The 24029-nt window shown below is 46.9% G+C and overlaps 1 protein-coding gene and 1 long non-coding RNA gene across 2 annotated transcripts in view; one reads left to right on the top strand and one right to left on the bottom strand.

The window, feature by feature from the left end:
• Positions 1-10442: 10442 nt before the first annotated feature.
• On the bottom strand, positions 10443-22936 carry LOC139277386 (uncharacterized). Its single transcript, XR_011596075.1, has 3 exons — positions 22744-22936; positions 11870-11974; positions 10443-10839 (listed from the first exon to the last, which is right to left on the bottom strand). It is a non-coding gene; the product is annotated as an uncharacterized lncRNA (long non-coding RNA).
• The window catches only part of LOC139277385 (testis-expressed protein 264 homolog), a 488096-nt gene continuing 486180 nt past the window's right edge, over positions 22114-24029 (top strand). Inside the window, exon 1 of the mRNA XM_070895777.1 lies at positions 22114-22861. Coding sequence (XP_070751878.1) covers positions 22601-22861 — 261 coding nt within the window. The 5' untranslated portion in view covers positions 22114-22600. The remainder of the gene's footprint in view (positions 22862-24029) is intronic.

A 24029-nucleotide genomic window follows, 5' to 3' on the forward strand; every position in this document is an offset into this window, starting at 1 on the left:
ATGACTTAACCCTTAAATTAATTTACTTACTAAAATTTACTTAAACACCAAACAGCTACTTAGTAGTTCGCTGCCAATTAAACCAATCTAAAAGTCAGTCTAAAAAGTCGAACAGCCAACCACTTACCAGCTTGGCTGTGACATCACCTCTCGATTTCGCATCCCTCTATCTTTGTCTGCAGCTGGTTGGGCTGGTCTCTGGGTCTCTGGCTCCTACTGTCGCACTCCTTATCAGCTGCTCTAGTGTCAGGTAGGAAAAACAAGACAAAACAGCACCTGCCACCCCCACTTGCCCGAGCTCACCCACTTACCAAACTCACGAATGCTCTGCAGCATAGAGTGGCATTCGTGAGTTTGGTAAGTGGGTGAGTACCTAGGGCAGGTTAACTCGTGCTGTGGGGGAGGTTTTAAACTAATTTGGAAGGGGGCTGGGCATAATAATAGATATTACAGAATAAATAATACAGAATTAGGTGGGATCATAGAAAATACAAAGAGGTGTAAATTAGCTTTTGAGTGCATGTGTGCAAGTGCACAAAATGGAGTTAATAGGGTCGGTGAGCTGCAGGCACAAATTGCTACATGGGAATAAGATGTAGCAATGATAACTGAGACCTGGCTCAGTCCTGAGTACAAGATATTCAGGAAAGTAGGGAAGGAAAAACAGGAAGGGTAGCAGTTTTGAGTAAGGAAACTATTACAGCACAGGATAAAGTGTGCGGGGCCGCTGAATTCAAAAATAATAGCAAAAGCAAGCAGTGATGTCACAGGACTGCTGGTGGGTGAGTATTGGTGTTTTATTCTCTCCAACATAACTTGATAAACTAATTAATATAACTATAGAAAATCATGTGAATAAAGACTTTAATTATGAGAGCAAGAGAAGCAGCTGGAGATAAAGGTAAGCTTGATTTAGGCTTTGATATTTTTAAGGTGATAATGGCGACGGGGCGGGAAAGTTAGCGGCCGGGAATAGTTTGCAACTTAGTAGCTAAGTTTGGGTATATGGGCCCTGCATCAGGGGGCGTTGCGCTAAGGGAGGCATTGTACACCTCTCTTGGCGCTAGGATGGGAAACACCCGAACTAAAGAGCCGGCGCAGGAGACTTCTGGGGGGGGTGGGGGGGGGGGGGGATTTAAAAAAAAAAAATTCTCAAAACATTGCCCATGCCACAACACAAATCGCTAAAAAAATTACATGAAAAAATAATCACACTTACCTCAGAAGTCAATGGAACTAAACTACAGAACCAGTGGAAACCTGTTCAACCTTCGCTGTCTCCAGGCCAGGTCCAAGACCACCCCAACCTCTGTCGTCGAGCTACAGTACGGGGAAGACACCTGCGTCTGCACACACACAGAGGCTGAACTCCAGGACTGAGACGTACAAAAGCATAGGCCTTGCATTAAACATCCGTAAGACAAAGGTCCTCCACCAGCCTGTCATCACACAGCACTGCCCCCCAGTCATCAAGATCCACGGCGCAGCCCTGGCCAACATGAACCATTTCCCATACCTCTGGAGCTTCTTATCAACAAGAGCACTCATTGATGACGAGATTCAACACCACCTCCAGTGCAGCCTTTGGCCACCTGAGGAAAAGAGTATTTGAAGACCAGGCCCTCAAAGCTGCCACCAAGCTCATGGTCTACAGGGCTGTAGTAATACCGGCCCTCCTGTATGGCTCAGAGACATGGACCATGTACAGTAGAAACCTCAAGTCGCTGGAGAAATACCACCGATGCCTCCGCAAGACCCTCCCAACATCAGCGTCCTCAGCCAGGCCAACATCCCCAGCATTGAAGCACTGACCACACTTGATCAGCTCCACTGGACAGGCCACATCGTTCGCATGCCAGTCACGAGACTCCCAAAGCAAGCGCTCTACTCGTAACTCCTTCTCGGCAAACGAGCCAAAGATGGGCAGAGGAAACGTTACAGGGACACCCTCAAAGCCTCCTTAAAAAGTTCGATATCCCCACTGACACCTGGGAGTCCCTGGCCAAAGATCGCCTAAGTGGAGGAAATGCATCCGGGAGGGAATTGAGCACCTTTAGTCTCATCGCTGAGAGCATGCAGAAATCAAGCGCAGGCAGCAGAAAGAGCGTGCGGCAAACCTGTCCCACCCATCCTTTCCCTCAACGATTATCTGTCCCACCTGTGCCAGGGACTATGGTTCTTGTATCGGACTGTTCAGCCACCCAAGGACTCATTTTGAGAGTGGAAGCCAGTCTCCCTCGATTCCGAGGGACTGCCTATGATGATGATGATGATTACTCACCTCTTCACTGACGGGATGGTTGGACCACCCTGATTTCCCAAGCGGTCATTGCGAAGCACACTTCCGGGTGGACGAGTTGGGCAGCTCAAACTCGTGCCGGTGTCGCAAGCAGGGGCGTTGCACACCGCGCAGCTGTTCTGGGTGGTGCTGTTCTGCACTGTTGCAAAACCGGACACGAGGATCGCTGCACGTCACTAGAGGCTGACCACCCACCCAGAAGGCCTCACTGCCGCCATTGCTGCCGATCCAGGGCAAAAAGCTGAGTGCAGAAGACCGGAAAATCCAACCCTCTGTCTTAAGTTTATTTCTGTAAGTTAGTTAATAGCCTATTGAATAGAGGCATGGCAGGACAGCTCAGTCACACGGAATGCACATCCTGTCCCATGTGGGAAATCCAGGATGCTTCCAGTGTCCTGGACAACCACATATGCAGCAAGTGTCGTCAGCTGGAGGAGCTCAAGCTCCGGGTTTCAGAGCTTGAACAGCAGCTGGCGACACTGCGACACATCCGTGAGGCTGAGAGCTACGTAGGTAGCATGTTTCAGGAGGTGGTCAGCCTGCAGATAAGGAGTTTGCAGGCAGAGAGGGAATGAGTGACTACCAGACAGAAGAGGACCAAGCAGGTAGTGCAGGAGTAACCCCCCACCCACCGAGTACATCTCGCTCTCCAACCAGTATTCAGTTCTGAGTACTGGTGAGGGCGATGGTTCCTCTGGGGAGTACAGTCAGAGCCAAGTCCACAGCACCACGGTGGCTCAGCTGTACAGGGAGAAAGGAAGAAGAGTGGGAGAGCAATTGTGGTAGGGGAGCAGACAGGCGGCCGCAGACATGACTCCAGGATGTGTGAGTGTTAAGGATGTCTCTGAGCAGTTGCAGAACATTCTGAGAGGGGAGGGTGAACAGCCAGAGGTCGTGGTCCATATCGGTACCTACGACATAGGTAGAAAGAGGGATGAGGTCCTGCAGCCAGATTTTAGGGAGCGAGAGATGAGTTTAAAAAGCAGGATCTCAAAGGTAGTAATCTACGGATTATCCCGGTGTCATGCAAGAGTATAGAAATAGGAAGATAGAGCAGATGACTGCGTGGCTGGAGAGATGGTGCGGGAGGGAGGGCTTCAGATTTCTGCGGCATTGGGACCGGTTCTGGGAGAGGTGTGACCTGTACAGGCCGGACGGGTTGCACCTCAACAGGGCTAGAACAAATATATAGAACAAATATCCTCGCAGGGAGGTTTGCTAGTGCTGTTGGGGCGGATTTAAATCAATTTGGCAGGGGGATGGGCACCAGGATCCAACATTAGAAAGGGGAAATAAAGTGCTCAAAGGATTGGGAGAGGCAGAGAGCACAAAAGTAAGAAATAGTAAGGTATTGGGTGGGGTCAAACTAAGAGAATACAGGATGGTCTAAGATGGGTTTACAGTGTATGTCATCAGCATCATCATAGCCAGTCCCTCGGGATCGAGGAAGACTTGCTTCCACTCTAAAAGTGAATTCTTAGGTGACTGAACAGTCCAATACAAGAACCACAGTCCCTGTCACAGGTGGGACAGGCAGTCGTTGAGGGAAAGGGTGGGTGGGACAGGTTTGCCGCACGCTCTTTCCGCTGCCTGCGCTTGGTTTCTGCATGCTCTCGGCAATGAGACTCGAGGTGCTCAGCACCCTCCAAGATGCACTTCCTCCACTTAGGGCGGGCTTTGGTCAGGGATTCCCAGGTGTCAGTGGGGATGTTGCACTTTATCAAGGAGGCTTTGAGGGTGTCCTTGAAACATTTCCTCTGCCCACCTTTGGTTCATTTGCAGTGAAGGAGTTCCAAGTAGAGCGCTTGCTTTGGGAGTCTTGTGTCAGGCATACGAACAATGTGGCCTGCCCAGCGGAGCTGATCGAGTATGGTCAGTGATTCAATGTTTTTTGTTAATTCGTACAGTGTATGTATGTGAACGCACGAAGCGTATTAAACAAGGTAAGTGAGCTGCAGGCACAAATAGCCACATGGAGAATATGATGTTCTGGCAATAACTGAGACCTGGCTCAAAAAAGGGCAAATTGGGGATTAAATATTCCTGGTTATAAGGTGTTCAGGAAAGATAGGAAGGAAAGATAGGAGGTGGCGTGGCAGTATTGGTTAAGGAGAATGTTACTGCTGGAGAGGGAGGATGTACTGGAAAGGTCAAGGACAGAATCTATATGGCTAGAGTTAAGAAACAATAGAGGTGCCATTACACTACTAGGTGTATTCTATAGACCACCAAATAGTGGGAAAGCTATGGAGGAGCAAATTTGCAGAGAAATTACAGAGATGTACAAAAACTATAGATTAGTAATAATGGGGGACTTCAACTATCCTAATATAGACTGGGACCGTAATAGTGTTAAGGGCAGAGAAGGGGGAGAACTTTCTTGATCAGTATGTTTCCGGCCCGACGAGGGAAGAGGCATTGCTGGATCTGGTTCTGGGGAAATAAAGACGGTCAAGTGGAACAGTGTCAGTAGGTGAACATTTAGGGAACAATGATCATAGTATCATATGGTTTAGATTAGCTATGGAAAAGGACAAGGAGCAATCTAGAGTAAAAATGTTTAACTGGGGGATGAGAACAAATCTGGCCCGGGTAAACTGGAATTAAAGATTGTCAGGCAAAACTGTAATGGAACAATGGGCTGCTTTAAAGGAGAAATAGTTCAGATACAGTCACGGCAATTCCCACTAGGGGGAAAGGCAGGACAACTAAAGTCAGAGGTCCCTGGATGACGAAACAGATAGAGAATATGATGAAGCAGAAAAAGAGCATGTATGACAGATAGATGTCAGGTTGTAAATACATCTGAAAATCAGGCTATATATAGAGAAGTGAAAAAGAAAAGAGGGGCAAAGAGAGGGTATGTCAGCTAACATAAAAGGTAATCCAAAAATCTTCTATAGGCATATAAATAGTAAAAGGGTAGTAAGAGGAGAGGTGGGGCTGAATAGGGACCGAAAAGGAGACCTATGCATGGAGGCAGAGGGTATAGCTGAGATCCTAAATAAGTACTTTGCATCTGTCTTCACCAAGGAAGAGGAGGCTGCCAGACATAGTGAAGGAGGAGGTAGTGGAGAAACTTGATAGGATAAAAAGTGATGAGGTACTAGAAAGGCTGGCTGTACTTAAAGCAGATAAATCACTAGGAGCAATTGGGTTGCATCCTAGGATGCTGAGGTAATTGAGAGCGGAGGTACTGGCCATAATATTCCAATCCTCAACAGATACTGAGGTGGTGCTGGAATGGAGAATTGTAAATGTTACACCATCGTTCAAAAAGTGTGTAAAGATAAACGCAGCAACTGCAGGCCAGTCAGTTTAATCTTGGTAGTGGGAAAGATTTTAGAAACAGTAATCAGGAACATTAACAGTCACTTGTATAGGTGTGGATTAATTAAGGAAAGCCAGCACGGATTTGTTAAAGGCAAATCATGTTTAACCAACTTGACCGAGTAGTCGATAACAGAGAAGGTTAATGAGGGCAATGCGTTTGACGTAGTGTACATGAATTTCCAAAAGGCGTTTGTCAAAGTGCCACATAATAGGCTTGCCAGCAAAGTTGAAGCTCATGGATTATAAGGGACAGTGGCAGCATACAAAATTGGTGAAGCGACAGGAAACAGAGTAGTGGTGAACGGTTTTATTTTCTGGACAGGAGGAAGATATACAGTGGTGTTCCCCAGAGATCGGTTCTAGGACCACTGCTTTTCTTGATATACATTAATGACTTGGACGTGGGTGTACAGGGCACAATTTCAAAATTTGCAGATGACACAAAACTTGGAAGTACAGTAAACAGTGATAGACTTCAGGAAAACATAAAGACAGGCTGGTGAAATGGGCGGACACGTGGGAGATGAAATTTAACACAGAAAAGTGTGAAGTGATACATTTTGGTAGAAAGGATGAGGAGAGGACATAAAGGGGTGTACCTGGGGGTATGTGTGCTCAAATCATTGAAGATAGCAGGGCAGGTTGAGAAAGCAGTTAAAAAGGCTTACCAGCTCCTGAGCTTGATAAAGAGGCATAGAGTACAAAAGTGTGGAAATTATGATAGAAACATAGAAAATAGGTGCAGGAGTAGTCCATTCAGCCCTTCGAGCCTGCACCACCATTCAATAAGATCATGGCTGATTATCACCTCAGTACCCCCTTTCCTGCTTTCTCTCCATACCCCTTGATCCCTTTAGCCGTAAGGGCCATATCTAACTCCCTCTTGAATATATCCAATGAACTGGCATCAACAACTTTCTGCAGTAGAGAATTCCACAGGTTAACAGCTCTCGAGTGAAGAAGTTTCTCCTCATCTCAGTCCTAAATGATGGAACTGGTTCAGCCCTAAATGATGGAACTGGTTCAGCCCTAACTAGAGTATTGTGTCCAATACTGGGCAAGTACTTTAGGAAGGATGTGAAGGCCTTAGAAAAGATTTACAATGATTTCAAGAATGAGGAACTTCACTTACGTTGATAGACTGGAGAAGCTGGGGTTGATTTGTGTCTCTGTTCCCCAGATCCTTCTGCTTCTCTACCCTATTTAGACACTTGGGGCTAGAAATTCAACTCACTTGCGCCTTCCGATAGCACCCCTTGGGCCGGGGGGGAGCTTACGGGGAGCAAATGAGCTACCGACCAGGTGTGGCGCTATTAGCTCCTCCCGCCATATTCTCGACTCCCGCTTTGCGCCCCGATCTCCTGCGTCTGGAGATTGTGATGTCATCACCCTGCGCATTGCCCCCACCCCAAAAACACCGGCAGCTGCAGGAGGCGTGGCTCGGGCGGCCGGCCGCACCCAGGGCAAAAATTAAAGGCGAGGTGGCCAAATGAGAAAAAATAATTACCTTCTTGTTGGCATTGCTGGTCTGGTTTCTTTACTGGGTCCTGGCACTCTGGGCTGATTGCGCGGCACCCCTGCTCCATGGTGGTCCAGGTAGGTCCCTCTTTACTTTGCAGAGACAGCAGCGTGGGCCCTTCTCTTTAAGTGAGGGAAGGGCCCCTTGGATGTACCTGGTGCTAAGTCTCACGCCCCCCAACTGTTCTCGCCCCCAAATGGGGAGATACTGAATCTCTACCCATTAATTTCCAAGTAGTATATGGCCTCCATATTCTTCCTACCAAAATGTACCATCTCACACTTAGCAATATTGAAGTTCCTTTGCCAATTCCGCAAGTTTATACATGCCTTCCTCTATTTTGTTTCAGTCCTCCTCTGTATTAACTACACCTCCCAATTTGAAATTGTACTTGCGATTCCAGAGTCCAAATCGTTTATGTAAATTGTGAACACGTGGTCCCAGCACCATTCCTTGTGGAACACCACTTCCCACCTTTTACCAGTCTGAGTAGCTATCTTTGACCGACTGTTTTGTAGCCAGCTTGCTATCCATTCTGCTACTTGTTCCCTGACTCCACATGTTCTGACCTTAATCAGGAATCCAGTGCCTTATCAAAGGCCTTTTGAAAATCCAAATATATTACATCTACTGCATTACACTTGTATACCCTTTCTGCAAAGAATTCAATAACTTTGGTCAAGCATGATCTTCCCTTTTGGATGGATATATATTATAGTTTTATCCTCTCAAGTTTGATTAGTTTATTATCTCCCCCTTTTTCCATCCTAAATGTCTTTATCTAATTTTTAATCCCTTCTAATGTCTTGCCCACCATGTTAGTCTCCCTCGTAAATACTGAGGCAAAGTAACTATTTAATATTTCTGCTATCTTGCTGTCATTACCTGTGAGTTTATCGTGTGCATCCCTTAATGGCACTATCCCTGTCCTAATTTTTCTTTTGTTCTTATGTTTGTAGAATACTTTACTATTTCTTTTTATATTCCCTGATAATTTAGTCTCTCTTTACTTTCCTAATTTTTTTTTTAAACTTCTTTCCTAACCCTTTTCGATTATCTTTTGTCATCCTCTCCTTTGCTGTCTATATACTTCAATTTTGTCCTTATTCTTTTATTCATCCATGGTGTGTCATAACTGGCTAGTTTGTTCTTGGTCTTTAGTAGTATATATTCTCCTCGACCTTATTGATCACCGTTGTAAATGTTTCCCACTGTTGCTCTGTTTCTTTGTCAGTAATTGTTTTCAGTTTATTTTCCCTTCTCATCCCTTAAAATTAACTTTTTTCTGATTAATTAATTTGGTTTTTGTCTTACTTGTGTCCTTCTCAATCTTCATCTTATGTTGTAGTCGCTATTGCCTAGATGTTTCCCTATGCTTACTTCTCTTATCTGTTCTGGTTCATTTCCCATTACTCGATCCAGTAATGACCCCTCCCTTGTTGGGCTTTTTATATACAGTCCACAACTTAAAATTAAAGCTGGCCCATCTCCATCACAGTAAACAACACATGAAAAGAATCAGGAGAAATGTCCAAGGGAGCAGATTATCAGACGTTAGTGTTTTACATTCTAAACATGGAGCAAATAAATGTTGCCTGTGTGAAACAGAGAGAGTGCAACTCTGGACAAAAAAAAAATTACATTTTGCATTGAAGGCAACAGTGGTGGTAGCATTATGCCTCCCTCCAAAGTCTCATACAGACGTTAGATGCAGTGTAGGGTTACTCGCATTCACTCCTTTGTCATTCTTCTCAAATTTTTCTATTCTTTTGGTTACTTTTCTTCCCATTTTTTGAAGGTAGTTCAATGGCAGCTAAAAACTAATGTTTATTTTGCACACCACGATGCAGCTAGTATGTTGGGAGTCCATTATTAAAGAAGCAGTAGCAGAACAATTGGAAAAGCAAAATTTGGTCAGGCAGAGTCAGCATGGATTTATGAAGGGGAAGTCATTTTTGACAAATTTGTTGGAATTCTTTGAGGATGTAACGAACAGGGTGGATAAAGGGGAACCAGTGGATGTGGTGTATTTGGACTTCCAGAAGGTATTTGACAAGGTGCCACATAAAACGTTACTGCACAAGATAAAAGTTCACAGGGTTGGGGAAATATATTAGCATGGATAGAGAATTGACTAACTAACAGAGAACAGAGAGTCGGGATAAATGGTTCATTCTCTGGTTGGCAACCAGTAACTATTGGGGTGCCGCAGGGATCAGTGCTGGGACCCCAACTATTTACAATCTATATTAACGACTTGGAAGAAGGGACAGAATGTAACGTAGCCAAGTTTGCTGACGATAAAGATGGGAGGAAAAGTAATGTGGGAGGACACAAAAGGACACAGACAGGCTAAGTGAATGGGCAAAAATCTGGCAGATGGAGTATAATGTCGGAAAAGTGTGAGGTCATGCACTTTGGCAGAAAAAAATCATCAAAGAGCAAGTTATTATTTAAATGGAGAAAGATTGCAAAGTGCCGCAGTACAACGGGACCTGGGGGTACTTGTACATGAAACACACAAGGATAGTATGCAGGTACAGTAAGTGATCAGGAAGGCCAAGGGGATGGAGTATAAAAGCAGGGATGTCTTGCTACAGCTATATAAGGTATTGGTGAGGCCACACCTGGAATATACTTGCTTTGGAAGCAGTTCAGAGAAGGTTCACTAGGTTGATTCCGGGGATTGACTTATGAGGAAAGGTTGAGTAGGTTGGACCTCTACTCATTGGAATTCAAAAGAATAAGATGTGATCTTATCGAAATGTGTAAGATTATGAGGGGGCTTGACAAGGTGGATGCAGAGAGGATGTTTCCACGGCTGCGGGAGACTAGAACTAGAGGGCATGATCTTTAAATAAGGGGCCGCCCATATAAAACAGAGGTGAGGAGAAATTTCTTCTGAGGGTTGTAAATCTGTGGAATTCGCTGCCTCAGAGAGCTGAGGTATTGAATAAATTTAAGACAGAAATAAGACAGTTTCTTAAACGATAAAGGGGTTATGGGGAGTGGGCGGGGAAGTGGAGCTGAGTTCATGATCCGATCAGCCATGATCTTATTGAATGGCGGAGCAGGCTCGAGGGGCCATAAGGCCTACTCCTGCTCCTATTTCTTATGTTCTTATGTAGTAAGAGCTCCAGTCTCCCAGGTCTGTACAGCACTATTAAAGAGGCACATTTTCACTTCATAATTACATTTGTTTTTTTTGCAAAAACAGTAAATCTGGCTCTAGATTTTGAGTCCAAATAATCTGAACTTGCAAAGATTAATAATGGCTCTTTCTACTACATGTTTATAACAGTGCATTATGTTTATTAACTTTGTACATATCATCATCATCGGAGGTCACTTGAACGAGGATGACTTGCTTCCACATGGGTTCACAGATGTTTCAATGAAGGACCCGATATTCCAGTCCTGAACTCCAATTGAAGGGGTGGAAAATGCTTTGCTTGGATTTTTTTAACGTTTGGTGACCTCAGCCACCACTTTGTACATACAAAACACAAGTGAAGTTAATACAGTAACAGTAGCTCCCGTTTCACTTCAATGTTCAGTTGGGGCATCAAGTACTTTTCATGTAGACCTGCATGCAATCACAAACCAGGTGCTCTGAATCTTCCCATCCTCCCTGCAAGATGGGCCAATCAGATGTAGGATAACAGGTTGACATTGAAGAACCATCCACCTGTGGGCAGGACATAGGCAATGGATAGTGGGACTGACTCCTTCATATTCTGAATGCATTTCAATTCATTGCCTTTTTTCTCTTTCAACAATCCTTCTCTCCTGAACTGCAGTTCTACAGGTGTGAATCACCTTCCTGTACTTTGCCCATGGCATTCTTCATGTACGAGTCTAAACAGTGAGCGTGGCAAACTGGGGGACTGTAGAGGCAATCATAGCATATTCTAATCCTGTCTTCAGCGGACATCCACACACAAGGGGGACGAAATTGCCCTGCCACCCCCCCCCCCCGATTGGAGAGGGTAACCTGCTGGGCCCGGCGCAGAATTGGGCTTAGTGACTCTCAGGGAAGTGGAGCTTAATGTCATGCGCTCCACTTCCTTTAGGGGTGGGACCCGGGGCGCTACTGTAGCACTGCGTGTAGCGCTGATGCGCTTCAACACCCTTCCTCTTTGCTTAAAGGGGAGGGCCACTGTGCACTCTGCAACGTCTCTGATGGCCTCCACTAGGACACCAAGGCAGCATGGGACCGGGCCTGCAGACTGGCACTCAAAACTGGCACGCAAAAGAACAGGTAATGCTGCTGACCAGAGCCGACAAAACATCCAATATGGCAGCCAAGGGCACAGGTGCCATCCCCTTTAAGTTCCACCCCACTTGACATCACGCACCCGCTTAGCACGACGGCCCAGGGCACAACCCGCAGCACTAGTGCCTCTGCAAACACCCGGGAACCGGTAGCCCTCCCCCCACCACCGACTGCACTAAATCAAGCGCTACCACTTCCATTGGAGCGCTAAAGCCTGGCGCTGCAAACCTCGACGGGAATTTTGCGGGTGTCGGTTCTCTCGCCGTGCCCGGTCACAAAGCCAGTCGCGTCCCGTTATCGCCGCCTGGAGGCATTAACAGGAGGCGAATTTCTAGCCTGATAAATATGAAGTTTCCCCACATTTTACTGCGGTGTGTTTTGGGCCCCACTTTCCATTCTGCCCATTTGTAAACTACACCAAGAGCCAGATACTGACACTTACATCAAACCGACCGACACGTGCAGTTGATGGTTTGTTCCAGACCATTTCAGTTAACACCCACATCTGCTGAACACTGGAAGTCACAACCTCTGGATCCGGGAGTCCCTGTTAAAAGGACATGGATAGTTGAAGAAAGTGAACAAAGTGCAGTGACTGCACCTTATCCTCCACAGTCCTGCTTGTACTCTCTCCAGTTTCATGGTGACACTATTATTTACCATGGCCCCTCAGTTCACAATAGCATCCTTCTCACCCCCTCAGTGCTGCCACTAACTCCTCATTTCCTTCCTTCCCCCTTCCTTCCCACCAATGACTTTGTTCCTTTTGCATTCCCCCCACACTCCCTTTCTCTCACTCCTCCGTCACCCTTTTAATTCCCTCCTTTTCTGCTCATCCCGCATTCTATTGCGCCAGATCAGCTATGATCCAATAGAATGGTGGAACAGGGTTGAGGAGTTGGATGGCCTACTCCTGTTCCCATGTCTCCTATAATCTATAGCAATAAACTTTTTGCAAATAAATTTGGCTGTTCCTAGTTTAGTGCTCGGAAAGTGGTGCAGAACAAGAAGTGGGAACAGTGATGCGAGATGGCCTGAGGGCAGGTGGGTGATACGGGGCATGGAGAAGGGCGAATGGGGTCGGTGAGTTATATCATTTATTTCTTATAAGATGAAGTTACTTTTTTTTTAAAATGTTACCTGATGTAGTTACATGGCCCTGGAAATAAAATTTTAACCAAGTGAAATAAAACTTATCTACAGTACCACCTACGAAAACTGAGCTAGGAGACACGGCTGCAGGAGCTGACTGTTAGGAGCACTAAACAGAAAGGTCAGCATAAAATATCTAACTGTTAAAAACAATACCCAGGCATAAAGTCCTGACACAGGAAGCAAATGTGAGAAACAAGTAGTGTGTGCTAGGCACAAGGCATTTAAGATAGTACTAGCTCATCTTCCTTGGCATTGCTCAAGTGTAGAGAGAGATTTGGAGCACAATTCCTTCAGTGTCATTAGACACCTCCTATTGTTAAGGAGCATATCATGCAGTACTTTTGCCTATTGAGTCACTGGAGGAACAGCAACCAGCTTTTATATTATGCCTTTAACATTGAAAAATGTATCGGTGTTTCACAGACGTGTATGCAGACCAAAAAGGACACCGAGAAAGGAGCTATTAAGAGGGGTGACCAAAATCAGGGTCAAAGAGATGGGTTTGGGAGGGTCTTAAAGAAGGCGAGGGAGGCGAAGAGGTTCAGTGAGTTAATTCCAGAATGTGGAGCCTGGACAGTTGACGGTATGGCTGCCAATGGTGGGGCAAGGGGAGAAAAGAATGCAGAGTTCTGGTGGGAATTTTAGGGCTGGAGGAGGTTAGAGTATTAAGGCACCAGAGGTCATGAGGGAATTTAAACATAGGGCTGAGAATTTTAAATTGGAGGTGTTGTTGGATCAGGAGCCAATGTAGGGCAGCGGGTACAGGGGTGATGGGTTAGCAGGACTATATGCAGCAGTTTTGGCTGAGCTATAGTTTAAGGAAGGTGGAGGATGCAAGCCCATCTAGAAGAACATAGCAATAGTTGCGTTGGGACATGAAAAAGACACATATTAGGGTTTCAGCAGATGGGCTAAGGTAACCATGGAGGTAGGTTTCAATACAAGGTACTAAACATACTCGAGGTTGATCAGACACTATTCTAGTGTATAAAGACATTTTTACGCTAATTAAATATCTGTTCAAATATATTATTGTTTATTCAGGTCCACCTAAAATTAAATGTCTAGTCTTTATTATAAATCACTAATGCTTTCCTATGTGCCTGGAATGTGTTGCACTGTCTTGTGTGGAGGATCTTCGGCCTGGGATAGCAGCGGGCCACTTGCGTGGAAGACCACTGACCAGGGATAGCAGCGAAAAGGCTGCCCTGGGTGTTTGCTGCACTGGAGGATGCCTCATCTTGTTGTGGTTATTTTGCCTGCCTTTTTTTTTTTAAAAAAAGGCGTCGGCTACTCTTCATTCCTTGGAGTTTATTTTGCACTTATTATCCAGTTGGAGCTTCTATGGAAAAGGCTAGTGGACTGGAGCTTCGATGGAAAAGGTGAGTGGGGAAGATTTGTGTCTGTTTTTATTTTGCTTGCAGTTTTCTACACCAAGGAGGAACCTTAAAAGTAAGTTTTATTTCAGTTATATTAATTTTAAACTGCAGTTATTTGATTGAAAATTGTAGGGTGGCCCTTCGGCCAGAGATAGGGGTGGGCCAGCTGCGATTTCTTTAAGTGTAGGTATGGTTTTTAAAAATGGTATTCAATGTGTCTGCGCGGTTTTAAAAAAAATGTTGTTGGGAAAAGTGGCCTTAATGGGCAGAAACGGCACGTAACCAGCTCTTTAAACAGTACATCAGCCACCAGAATTTATGACGCCATAAATTCTGGCGCTGTTAGTCGGCGTTGACGCCTAAACATTGGGTAAACTTTAAAAAGTCCTTCCACGCCAGAAAAATCACTGGGCGCCACAAAATCAGCACCCAATCCTGGGGAAAATAGGGGTCAAGACGCGGTCCCTCAATCCAAGTCATTAATATAGATAGCACTGATCCCTGTGGCACCCCACTAGTTAGTTTGCCAACCTGAAAATGATCCAATCATCCCGACTCTCTGTTTTGTGTTAGTTAGCCAATCCTCTATCCATGCTAATATATTACCCCCAACCCCGTGAGCTCTTATCTTGTGCAGTAACCTTTTATGTGGCAACTTATCGAATGCGTTCTGGAAATCCAAATACACTACATCTACTGGTTCCCCTTTATCCAGCCTGCTTGTTACATCCTCAAAGAACTCCAGCAAATTTGCCAAACATGATTACCCTTTCATAAAACCATGCTGACTCTGCTTGACTGTATTATGATTTTCTAAATGTCCTGCTAAGACTTCCTCAATAATGGACTCCAGCATTTTCATGACAGATATTAGGCTAACTGGTCTATAGTTTCCCGCTTTCTGTCTCCCTTCCTGCTTAAATATGAGTGTTACATTAGCGGTTTTCCAATCCACAGGGGATTTTGGTAGATTACAAACAATGCATCCATTATCGCTACAGCCACTTCTTTTAAGACCCTAGGATGCAGGCCATCAGGTCCAGGGGACTTGTCCACCTTTAGTCCCATAGTTTGTCTAGTACTTTTTCTCTAGTGATTGTATTAAGTTCCCCCCTCCCTATAGCCCCTTGATTATTTATCATTGGGGTGCTTTTAGTGTCTTCAACCATGAATACAAAATATTTATTCAAAGTCTCAGTCATTTCCGTTTCCCATTATTAATTCCCCAGTCTCATCCTCTAAAGGACTAACATTTACTTTAGCTACTCTCTTCCTTTTTATATACCTGTAGATGCTCTTGCTGTCTGTTTTTATAATTTTTTGCTAGTTTATTCTCATAAGCTATCTTCTCTCTATTATTTTTTTATAGTCGTCTTTGCTGGTTTCTAAAAATTTCACAATCGTCTGGCCTACCAATAATCTTCGCAACATTGTATGCCTTTGTTTTCAATTTGATACCATCCTTAACTTTCTTAGTTAGCCACGGATATTTCATCCTTCTCTTCGAGTCTTTCTTACTCACTGGAATATATCTGCTCAGAATTATGAAATATTTCCTTAAATGTCTGCCACTGCTTATCTACCGTCTTACTCTTTAAATTTATTTTCCCAGCCAACTCTGCCTTCATACCTTTGTAATTGCCTTTATTTACGTTCAGGATATTAGTTTGAGACCCAACTTCCTCACCCTCAAACTGAATTTGAAATTCTACCATACTAGGATTCCCCTAGAGGATCCTTTACTATGAAATCATTAATTAATCCTGTCTCATTACACATTACCAGATCTAAAATAGCCTGCTCCCTAGTTGGAAAACATCCCAAATATATTATGAACTCTTCCTCAAGGCTACCTTTGCCAATCAAGATAAAGATTAAAATCGCCCATGATTATTGCAGTACCTTTCTTACAATCCTCCATTATTTCTTGATTTATACTCTGTCCTACAGTGTAGCTACTGTTAAGGGGCCATAGACTACTCCCACCAGTGATTTCTTTCCCTTATTATTTCTTATCTCCACCCAAATTAATGCCACATCTTGATCTTCTGAGCCAGTACCATCTCTCACTACTGGACTGATCTCATCCCTTATCAGAGCTATCCCACCTCCTTTTCCTTTCTGCCTATCCTTCCAAAATGACAAAAACTCTAAATATTCAGTTCCCAGCCTTGGTCACCTTACAACCACATCTCTATCAGATCATCTCCACTTATTTCAATTTTGCCGTCAACTCATCTATCTTGTTACGAATGCTGTATGCATTCAGATAGAGCTTTTAATGATTTAAAAAAAAAAAAAAAGATTTTTCCCTACTCTGACCCCACTTTCTGATACACATGATATATACGCTCTGTTCCTTCCCGTCACACTCTGGTTATCATTACCCCTATCGCCACCCTACACTATTGCCGTCTCCCTTGAGTTTTTAAATCTCCGCTCACCTGAACCTTCCCCCCCCCCCCAATATTTAGTTTAAAGCCGTAGTTATTCGATTCACCAGGACACTGGTCCCAGCATGGTTCAAGTGAAGCCTGTCCCGATGGAACAGCTCCCTCTTACCCCAGTACTGGTGTCACTGTCCCATGAACAAAACCCATTTTCTCCGACACCAATCTGAGCTACGCATTCATCTCTCTGACTTCATTTACCCTATGCAAATTTGCTCGTGGCTCAGGTAGTAATTCAGAGATCGGGTGACCGCTTTTTGAGGCACCTCTGTTCAGTCCACAAGTGCGACCCCGAGCTTCCAGTCGCCTGTCAATTTAATTCTCCACTGCATTCCCACTCTGACCTCTGTCTACTAGAGTGTTCCAACGAAGCTCATTGCAAGCTTGAGGAACAGCATCTCTTTTGTTTTAGGCACTTTACAGCCTTCTGGACTCAACATGGAGTTCAACATTTTCAGAGCATAACCGCTACCAAGCTTTGTCTCCTTTCCCTACCCACCCCCCACAAAAGCCTGTTTCTTTTCTATAATGGCAGTTGGTCATAATCCCACCATTCACATCCTATCTCGACTAATATTTTTCTAACTCCTGGCATTACCATTTGAATTTGGGCCATCACCCCTTTTGTCTCTCTAATCTCTTGTCTTCCAACCTATCACAGACCTTTCCTTTTGTTCTTTCTTCCCCTCCCACTTTCAGTGCTTGTTAAGAATCTGTTCTTTTCAAACACTCCAGTTCTTACAAACGTTAACTCTGCTTCCTCTCCACAGATGTTGCCTGACCTGCTGAGATTTCCAGCATTTTCTGTTGTTATTCCACATTCGAGCATCCGCAGTATTATGCTTTTGTATCCAGAGAGAGTATTACCTTTGTGGTTCTGCTTTTTAATATAGCCCCCAGCTGCTCATAATCCGTCAGCAGAACCTCTTTCTTTGTCGTTAGTACCTATGCGGACCACTACAACTGGATCTTTCCCCTCCTACTCCCAAGTTCCTCTCCAGCTCAGGAGAGATATCCTTGGTATTGGGGGCAATACACTGACGTGGATAGAGAATGGTTGGCAGAGAGTCGGGATAAACGGGTCCTTTTCAAAATGGCAGGCAGTGACTAGTGGAGTGCCGCAGGGCTCAGTGCTGGGACCCCAACTCTTTACGATATAAGTCAATGATTTGATGAAGGAATCGAGTGTAATATCTCCAAGTTTGCAGATGACACTAAACTGGGTGGCGGTGTGAGCTGTGAGGGGGACGCTAGGAGGTTGCAGGGTGACTTGGACAGGTTAGGTGAGTGGACAAATGCATGGCAGATGCAGTATAATGTGGATAAATGTGAGCTTATCCACTTTGGGGGAAAAAAAAACACGAAGTCAGATTATCTGAATGGCGGTAGATTAGGAAAAGGGGAGGTGCAACGAGACCTGGGTGTCATGGTTCATCAGTCATTGAAAGTTGGCATACAGGTACAGCAGGCGGTGAAGGCTAGGGGATTTGAGTATAGGAGCAGGGAGGTCTTACTGCAGTTGTACAGGACCTTGGTGAGGTCTCACCTGGAATATTGTGTTCAGTTTTGGTCTCCTAATCTGAGGAAGGACGTTCTTGCTATTGAGGGAGTGCAGCGAAGGTTCACCAGGCTGATTCCAGGGATGGCAGGGCTGACGTATGAGGAGACATTGGATCAACTGGGCCTTTATACATTGGAGTTTAGAAGGATGAGAGGGGATCTCAAAGAAACATATAAGATTCTGACAGGACGGTTCCCTATGTTGGGGAAGTCCAGAACCAGGGGACAGTCTTAGGATAAGGGGTAAGCCATTTAGGACCGAGATGAGGAGTAACTTCTTCACTCAGAGTTGTTAACCTGTGGAATTCCCTGCCGCAGAGAGTTGTTGATGCCAGTTCATTGGATATATTCAAGAGGGCGTTAGATATGGCCCTTTCGGCTAAGGGGATCAAGGGGTGTGGAGAGAAAGCAGGAAAGGGGTACTGAGGGAATGATCAGCCATGATCTAATTGAATGGTGATACAAGCTCGAAGGGCCAAATGGCCTACTCCTGCACCTATTTTCTATGTTTCTATGTTAACCCTGGCACCGGGCAGGCAATACAGCCTTCAGGACTCAAGCTCTCAGCTGCTGAGAACCTTAACTATCCTCTACATTTCTTTTTACTCCCCCACTTGAATGGCCCTCTGTATCAGTCTGTGGTCAGTTTGCTCATACTCCCTGCAGTCCCTGATCTTCTCCTCACATGGAGCAAGAACCTGAACTTGTTGGACAAGAGCAAGGGCCTGCCGCACTGGTAGTCCAATCATTCATTGTTTAAGGTACGGAAAGACACCGATAATTCCGGGACAGCACATGCAGAATAGCTGTGCAATCTGCGGCTTTCAGTCGGCGAGTTCCTACATTTGATTTAGTCCCCCTCTCGCTGAAAATGGCACAGACCATCAGCTGTTGACCGCTGGAAGATTGCAGTGTCCCGGCCTGAGGCCCTGCTCAGCCTGCCAGCAGCAGGCGCCCCCCGGCAGTGCCGGCTCGGTTCGGGCTGTGGGACCCCAGCGGCTCTCGCTCTCGCACACTGCGGGAACCCGGCTCTCGCTCTCGCTCGCGCACACTGCGGGAACCCGGCTCTCGCTCTGGCTCTCGCTCTCGCACACTGCGGGAACCCGGCTCTCGCTCTCGCACACTGCGGGAACCCGGCTCTCGCTCTCGCACACTGCGGGAACCCGGCTCTCGCTCTCGCACACTGCGGGAACCCGGCTCTCGCTCTCGCACACTGCGGGAACCCGGCTCTCGCTCTCGCACACTGCGGGAACCCGGCTCTCGCTCTCGCACACTGCGGGAACCCGGCTCTCGCTCTCGCACACTGCGGGAACCCGGCTCTCGCTCTCGCACACTGCGGGAACCCGGCTCTCGCTCTCGCACACTGCGGGAACCCGGCTCTCGCTCTCGCACACTGCGGGAACCCGGCTCTCGCTCTCGCACACTGCGGGAACCCGGCTCTCGCTCTCGCACACTGCGGGAACCCGGCTCTCGCTCTCGCACACTGCGGGAACCCGGCTCTCGCTCTCGCACACTGCGGGAACCCGGCTCTCGCTCTCGCACACTGCGGGAACCCGGCTCTCGCTCTCGCACACTGCGGGAACCCGGCTCTCGCTCTCGCACACTGCGGGAACCCGGCTCTCGCTCTCGCACACTGCGGGAACCCGGCTCTCGCTCTCTCGCTCTCAGTCTGGAATTTTTTGAGGATGTAGCTGGTAGAGTGGACAAGGGAGAACCAGTGGATGTGGTGTATTTGGAATTTCAAAAGGCTTTTGACAAGGTCCCACACAAGAGATTGGTGTGTAAAATCAAAGCACATGGTATTGTGGGTAATGTACTGATGTGGATAGAGAACTGGTTGGCAGACAAGAAGCAGAGAGTTAGGATTAACGGGTCCTTTTTAGAATGGCAGGCAGTGACTAGTGGGGTGCCGCAGGGCTCAGTGCTGGGACCCCAGCTCTTTACAATATATATTAATGATTTAGATGATGGAATTGAGTGTAATATTTCCAAGTTTGCAGAAGACACTAAACTGAGTGGCAGTGAGAGCTGTGAGGAGGATGCTAAGAGGCTGCAAGGTGACTGGGACAGGTCAGGTGAGTGGGCAAATGCATGGCACATGCAGTATAATGTGGATAAATGTGAGGTTATCCACTTTGGTGGCAAAAACACGAAGGCAGAATATTATTTGAATGGCGGCAGATTGGGAAAAGGGGAGGTGCAACGAGACCTGGGTGTCATGGTACATTCAATGAACTGGCATCACAGGCCGCATTGAAAGTTGGCATACAGGTACAGCAGGCGGTGAAGAAGGCAAATGGTATGTTGGCCTTCATAGCGAGAGGATTTGAGTATAGGAGCAGGGAGGTCTTACTGCAATACAGGGCCTTGGTAAGGCCTCACCTGGAATTTTGGGCCCAAGTTTCCACATGATTTGCGCCTGATTTTTTGGAGCAACTGGTGGAGAACGGACTATCTTAGAAATCGCAATTCTCCACATTTTTTTTTCTGCAATTCTAGTGAGGTAGACCAGTTCTACTTTAGAACAGAATTTTTTCTTCAAAAGGGGGCGTGTCCGGCCACTGACGCCTGATTTCAAAGTTTCCACAGTGAAAACGTACTCCAAACTAAAGTAGAATGGAGCAAGTGAAGATTTTTGTAGTAGAACTGAAAAAAACCTGTTCTACACATTAAAAAAATCAGGCGCAGGTTACAAATTAGGCATCCAGAACGAGGTGGGGGGGGGGGGAAGGGAACTCATTAAATTCTACAATCAATCCTTATTTATACTTCTACAAATATTATACAAATAAATCCAACCTGAATAAACATTTATAAGCAAAGAAAAGATTAAATAAACCATCTTCCTACCTGTGTGAAAGTGCTTCAGCCATCGTTCGAAGGAAACCGCCGTTTGTTGCAGGGGAGGGAGGGGAAGGAGACAGCGGCTTGTTGCCGGGGAGGGAGGGGAAGGAGACAGCAGCTTGTTGCCGCGCAGGGGAGGGAGGGGAATGAGACAGCGGCTTGTTGCTGCGCAGGGGAGGGAGGGGAAGGAGACAGCAGCTTGTTGCCGTGGAGGGAGAGGAAGGAGACAGCGGCTTGTTGTCGCGCAGGGGAGGGAGGGGAAGGAGACAGCGGCTTGTTGTCGCGCAGGGGAGGGAGGGGAAGGAGACAGCCGTTTGTTGCCGCAGGGGGGAGGGAGGGGAAGGAGACAGTGAGAAGGGAAGCCTCAGTGCTGATGGCAATGTGATTTTATTAAAAAATGTTCAAAAATTAAACAGCTACAAAGAACTACAAAAATGGCCGAGTGCCAATGTTTTTTCCCACTGAGCATGCGCGAACGCTCTGGGCACCGCACCAAACAGACAAGGAGCTGCAAAGCGCTCGAGAATAGCGCGTTTTTTTTCTGGCGCCGTTTTAGGCGCAAAAAACGGGCGCCCAGCTCGTAGGGGCGCCCGTTTTTTATCCTATGGAAACTTGGGCCCATTGTGTTCAGCTTTGGTCTCCTAATCTGAGGAAGGATGTTCTTGCTATTGAGGGAGTGCAGCAAAGGTTCACCAGACTGATTCCCGGGGTGACAGGACTGTCATATGAGGAGAGACTGGATCGACTGGGCCTGTATTCACTGGAGTTAAGAAGGAGGCGAGGGGATCTCATAGAAACATAAAATTCTGACGGGACTAGATGCAGGAAGAATGTTCCGGATGTTGGGGAAGTCCAGAACCAGGGAACATAGACTTAGGATAAGAGGTAGGCCATTTAGGACTGAGATGAGGAGGAACTTCTTCACTCAGAGTTGTTAACCTGTGGAATTCCCTACCGCAGAGAGTTGTTGAGGCCAGTTCATTGGATATATTCAAGACGGAGTTAGATATGGCCCTTACGGCTAAAGGGATCAAGGGGTATGGAGAGAAAGCAGGAAAGGGGTACTGAGGTGAATGATCAGCCATGATCTTATTGAATGGCGGTGCAGGCTCGAAGGGCCGGACTCCTGCATGTATTTTCTATGTTTCTCACACACTGCAGGAAGCCGGCGGCTGTCACTCTCACACACTGCGGGTGCTCACTGCCGGCTACCCGCGGGCCGCATCATTCGCGCGCGGGGGGAGGCCGATGCTGTGAACCGCCTCTACGGGAACTAATCCAACTGAAGGGGCTGGGGCTCGCTGGGAACACCGGTGTCAGAGTGCCCAGCTTGGCAGCACAGGGCGGTGGTACTTCTGCGGGTGTTTCCCCCTTTAAATTCACGTGCTTTCTTCGCCCCCCCCCCTATATCGGGGTGTGTTGGTAGGTGCCCGGAAGCGCCGAGGATTCCAGCTCGCGCTGGCCCAAAGTCTCCGCTCGCGCCTCAGGGACCAGGACTCAACTCGCGCCGACCTGAACATTCCCGAACCCTAACCTCGCGCCTCAGGGACCAGGACTCAACTCGCGCCGACCCGAACATTCCCGAACCATCCCCTTCCCCTCGCGCCTCAGGGCTCAACTCGCGCCGACCTGAACATTCCCGAACCCTCCCGTCGCGCCTCAGGGACCAGGACTCAACTCGCGCCGACCCGAACATTCCCGAATCCTCCCCTCGCGCCTCAGGGACCGGGGCTCAACTTCGCTCGCGCCGGTTGTCATCCCTCGCCTCTCTCTCCGCCCCGAGCAATGTCCGAGTTGTATCTCTTGGCCCTGGTCGCTTTGCTCCTGGCCTCCCTCTTGCTGTTCAGCCTGCTGGCACTGGCCTGGTACTCGGGGCTGCTGTCCGAGGTGACGGTACGCTCCGGCTCGCCGCCCGTCCGCGCTCTTACCCTGGCCTACAAGTACAAGCAGGGCCCGTACCGGGAGGTGGGCCGGCTCTTCACCGAGAGCACCAGCATCGCGCCGAAGCTCCGTTCCATCGGGATCTACTACGACGACCCGAAGCAGGTGAGGAGACGCCGCCGGGTCCCGGGGCTGGTGTTGCTGCTGTCAGGGCAGCGTCGTCTTGCGGGGAGCCTTATGTTTACGTAGTGTACGCGGTGACGGCATCCCGTTGCTTTGCGTCAACCTAAGACACACATTTCCAATGAGCGCAGATACTTGTACTAATGTTATCAGTTAGTTGTATAAAGGTTCCTTTGGGGTTTCTTGAAATGGGACCTGGTTGCTTTTTTTCATGTTAGATTATTGTATCAGTGCTGCCCTTCGAAAGGGGCACTCGTGGTGCTAATTTCTGTCGGCTGACACTGGGGCAATTCCGTGCCACCCCGATTGGTGCAGTTACAGTCGGCATACGTGACATTAGGGAGGTGCTGTGATTGTCTGCAGAACTCACTGACACTGGAACAAGTGCTGTTTAATTTGTTTTAATTTTGTGTTTTAATCAGTTCTGGCGAAGGGTCATCGACGGTAACTCTGTTTCTCTCCACCGATGCTGACTGACCCGCTGAGATTTCCAGCATTTTCTGTTTTTATTTCAGATTCCAGCATCCGCAGTATTTTGCTTTTGTATTGCTTTTTAATTTGATTGGGTGATGAGGTTCATAATGCTCTTTTGCAAAGAGTTTAATACTATGGGGGATGGGGGGGCAACAGGGCTTTTGCATGGTTTACAAATATCCAGACTGCTCTGCCCTATGGTGTGATTACATCGAGCATACGATACAGAAATAGGCCATTTCATCATTGAAGGTTGGCATGCAGGTACAGCAGGCGGTTAAGAAAGCAAATGGCATGTTGGCCTTCATAGCGAGGGGATTTGAGTACAGGGGCAGGGAGGTGTTGCTACAGTTGTACAGGGCCTTGGTGAGGCCACACCTGGAGTATTGTGTACAGTTTTGGTCTCCTAACTTGAGGAAGGACATTCTTGCTATTGAGGGAGTGCAGCGAAGATTCACTAGACTGATTCCTGGGATGGTGGGACTGACCTATCAAGAAATACTGGATCAACTGGACTTGTATTCACTGGAGTTCAGAAGAATGAGAGGGGACCTCATAGAAACGTTTAAAATTCTGACGGGTTTAGACAGGTTAGATGCAGGAAGAATGTTCCCAATGTTGGGGAAGTCCAGAACCAGGGGTCACAGTCTAAGGATAAGGGGTAAGCCATTTAGGA

The sequence above is a fragment of the Pristiophorus japonicus genome, chromosome 12, assembly GCF_044704955.1.
Source record: "Pristiophorus japonicus isolate sPriJap1 chromosome 12, sPriJap1.hap1, whole genome shotgun sequence".
NCBI lineage: Eukaryota > Metazoa > Chordata > Chondrichthyes > Pristiophoridae > Pristiophorus > Pristiophorus japonicus.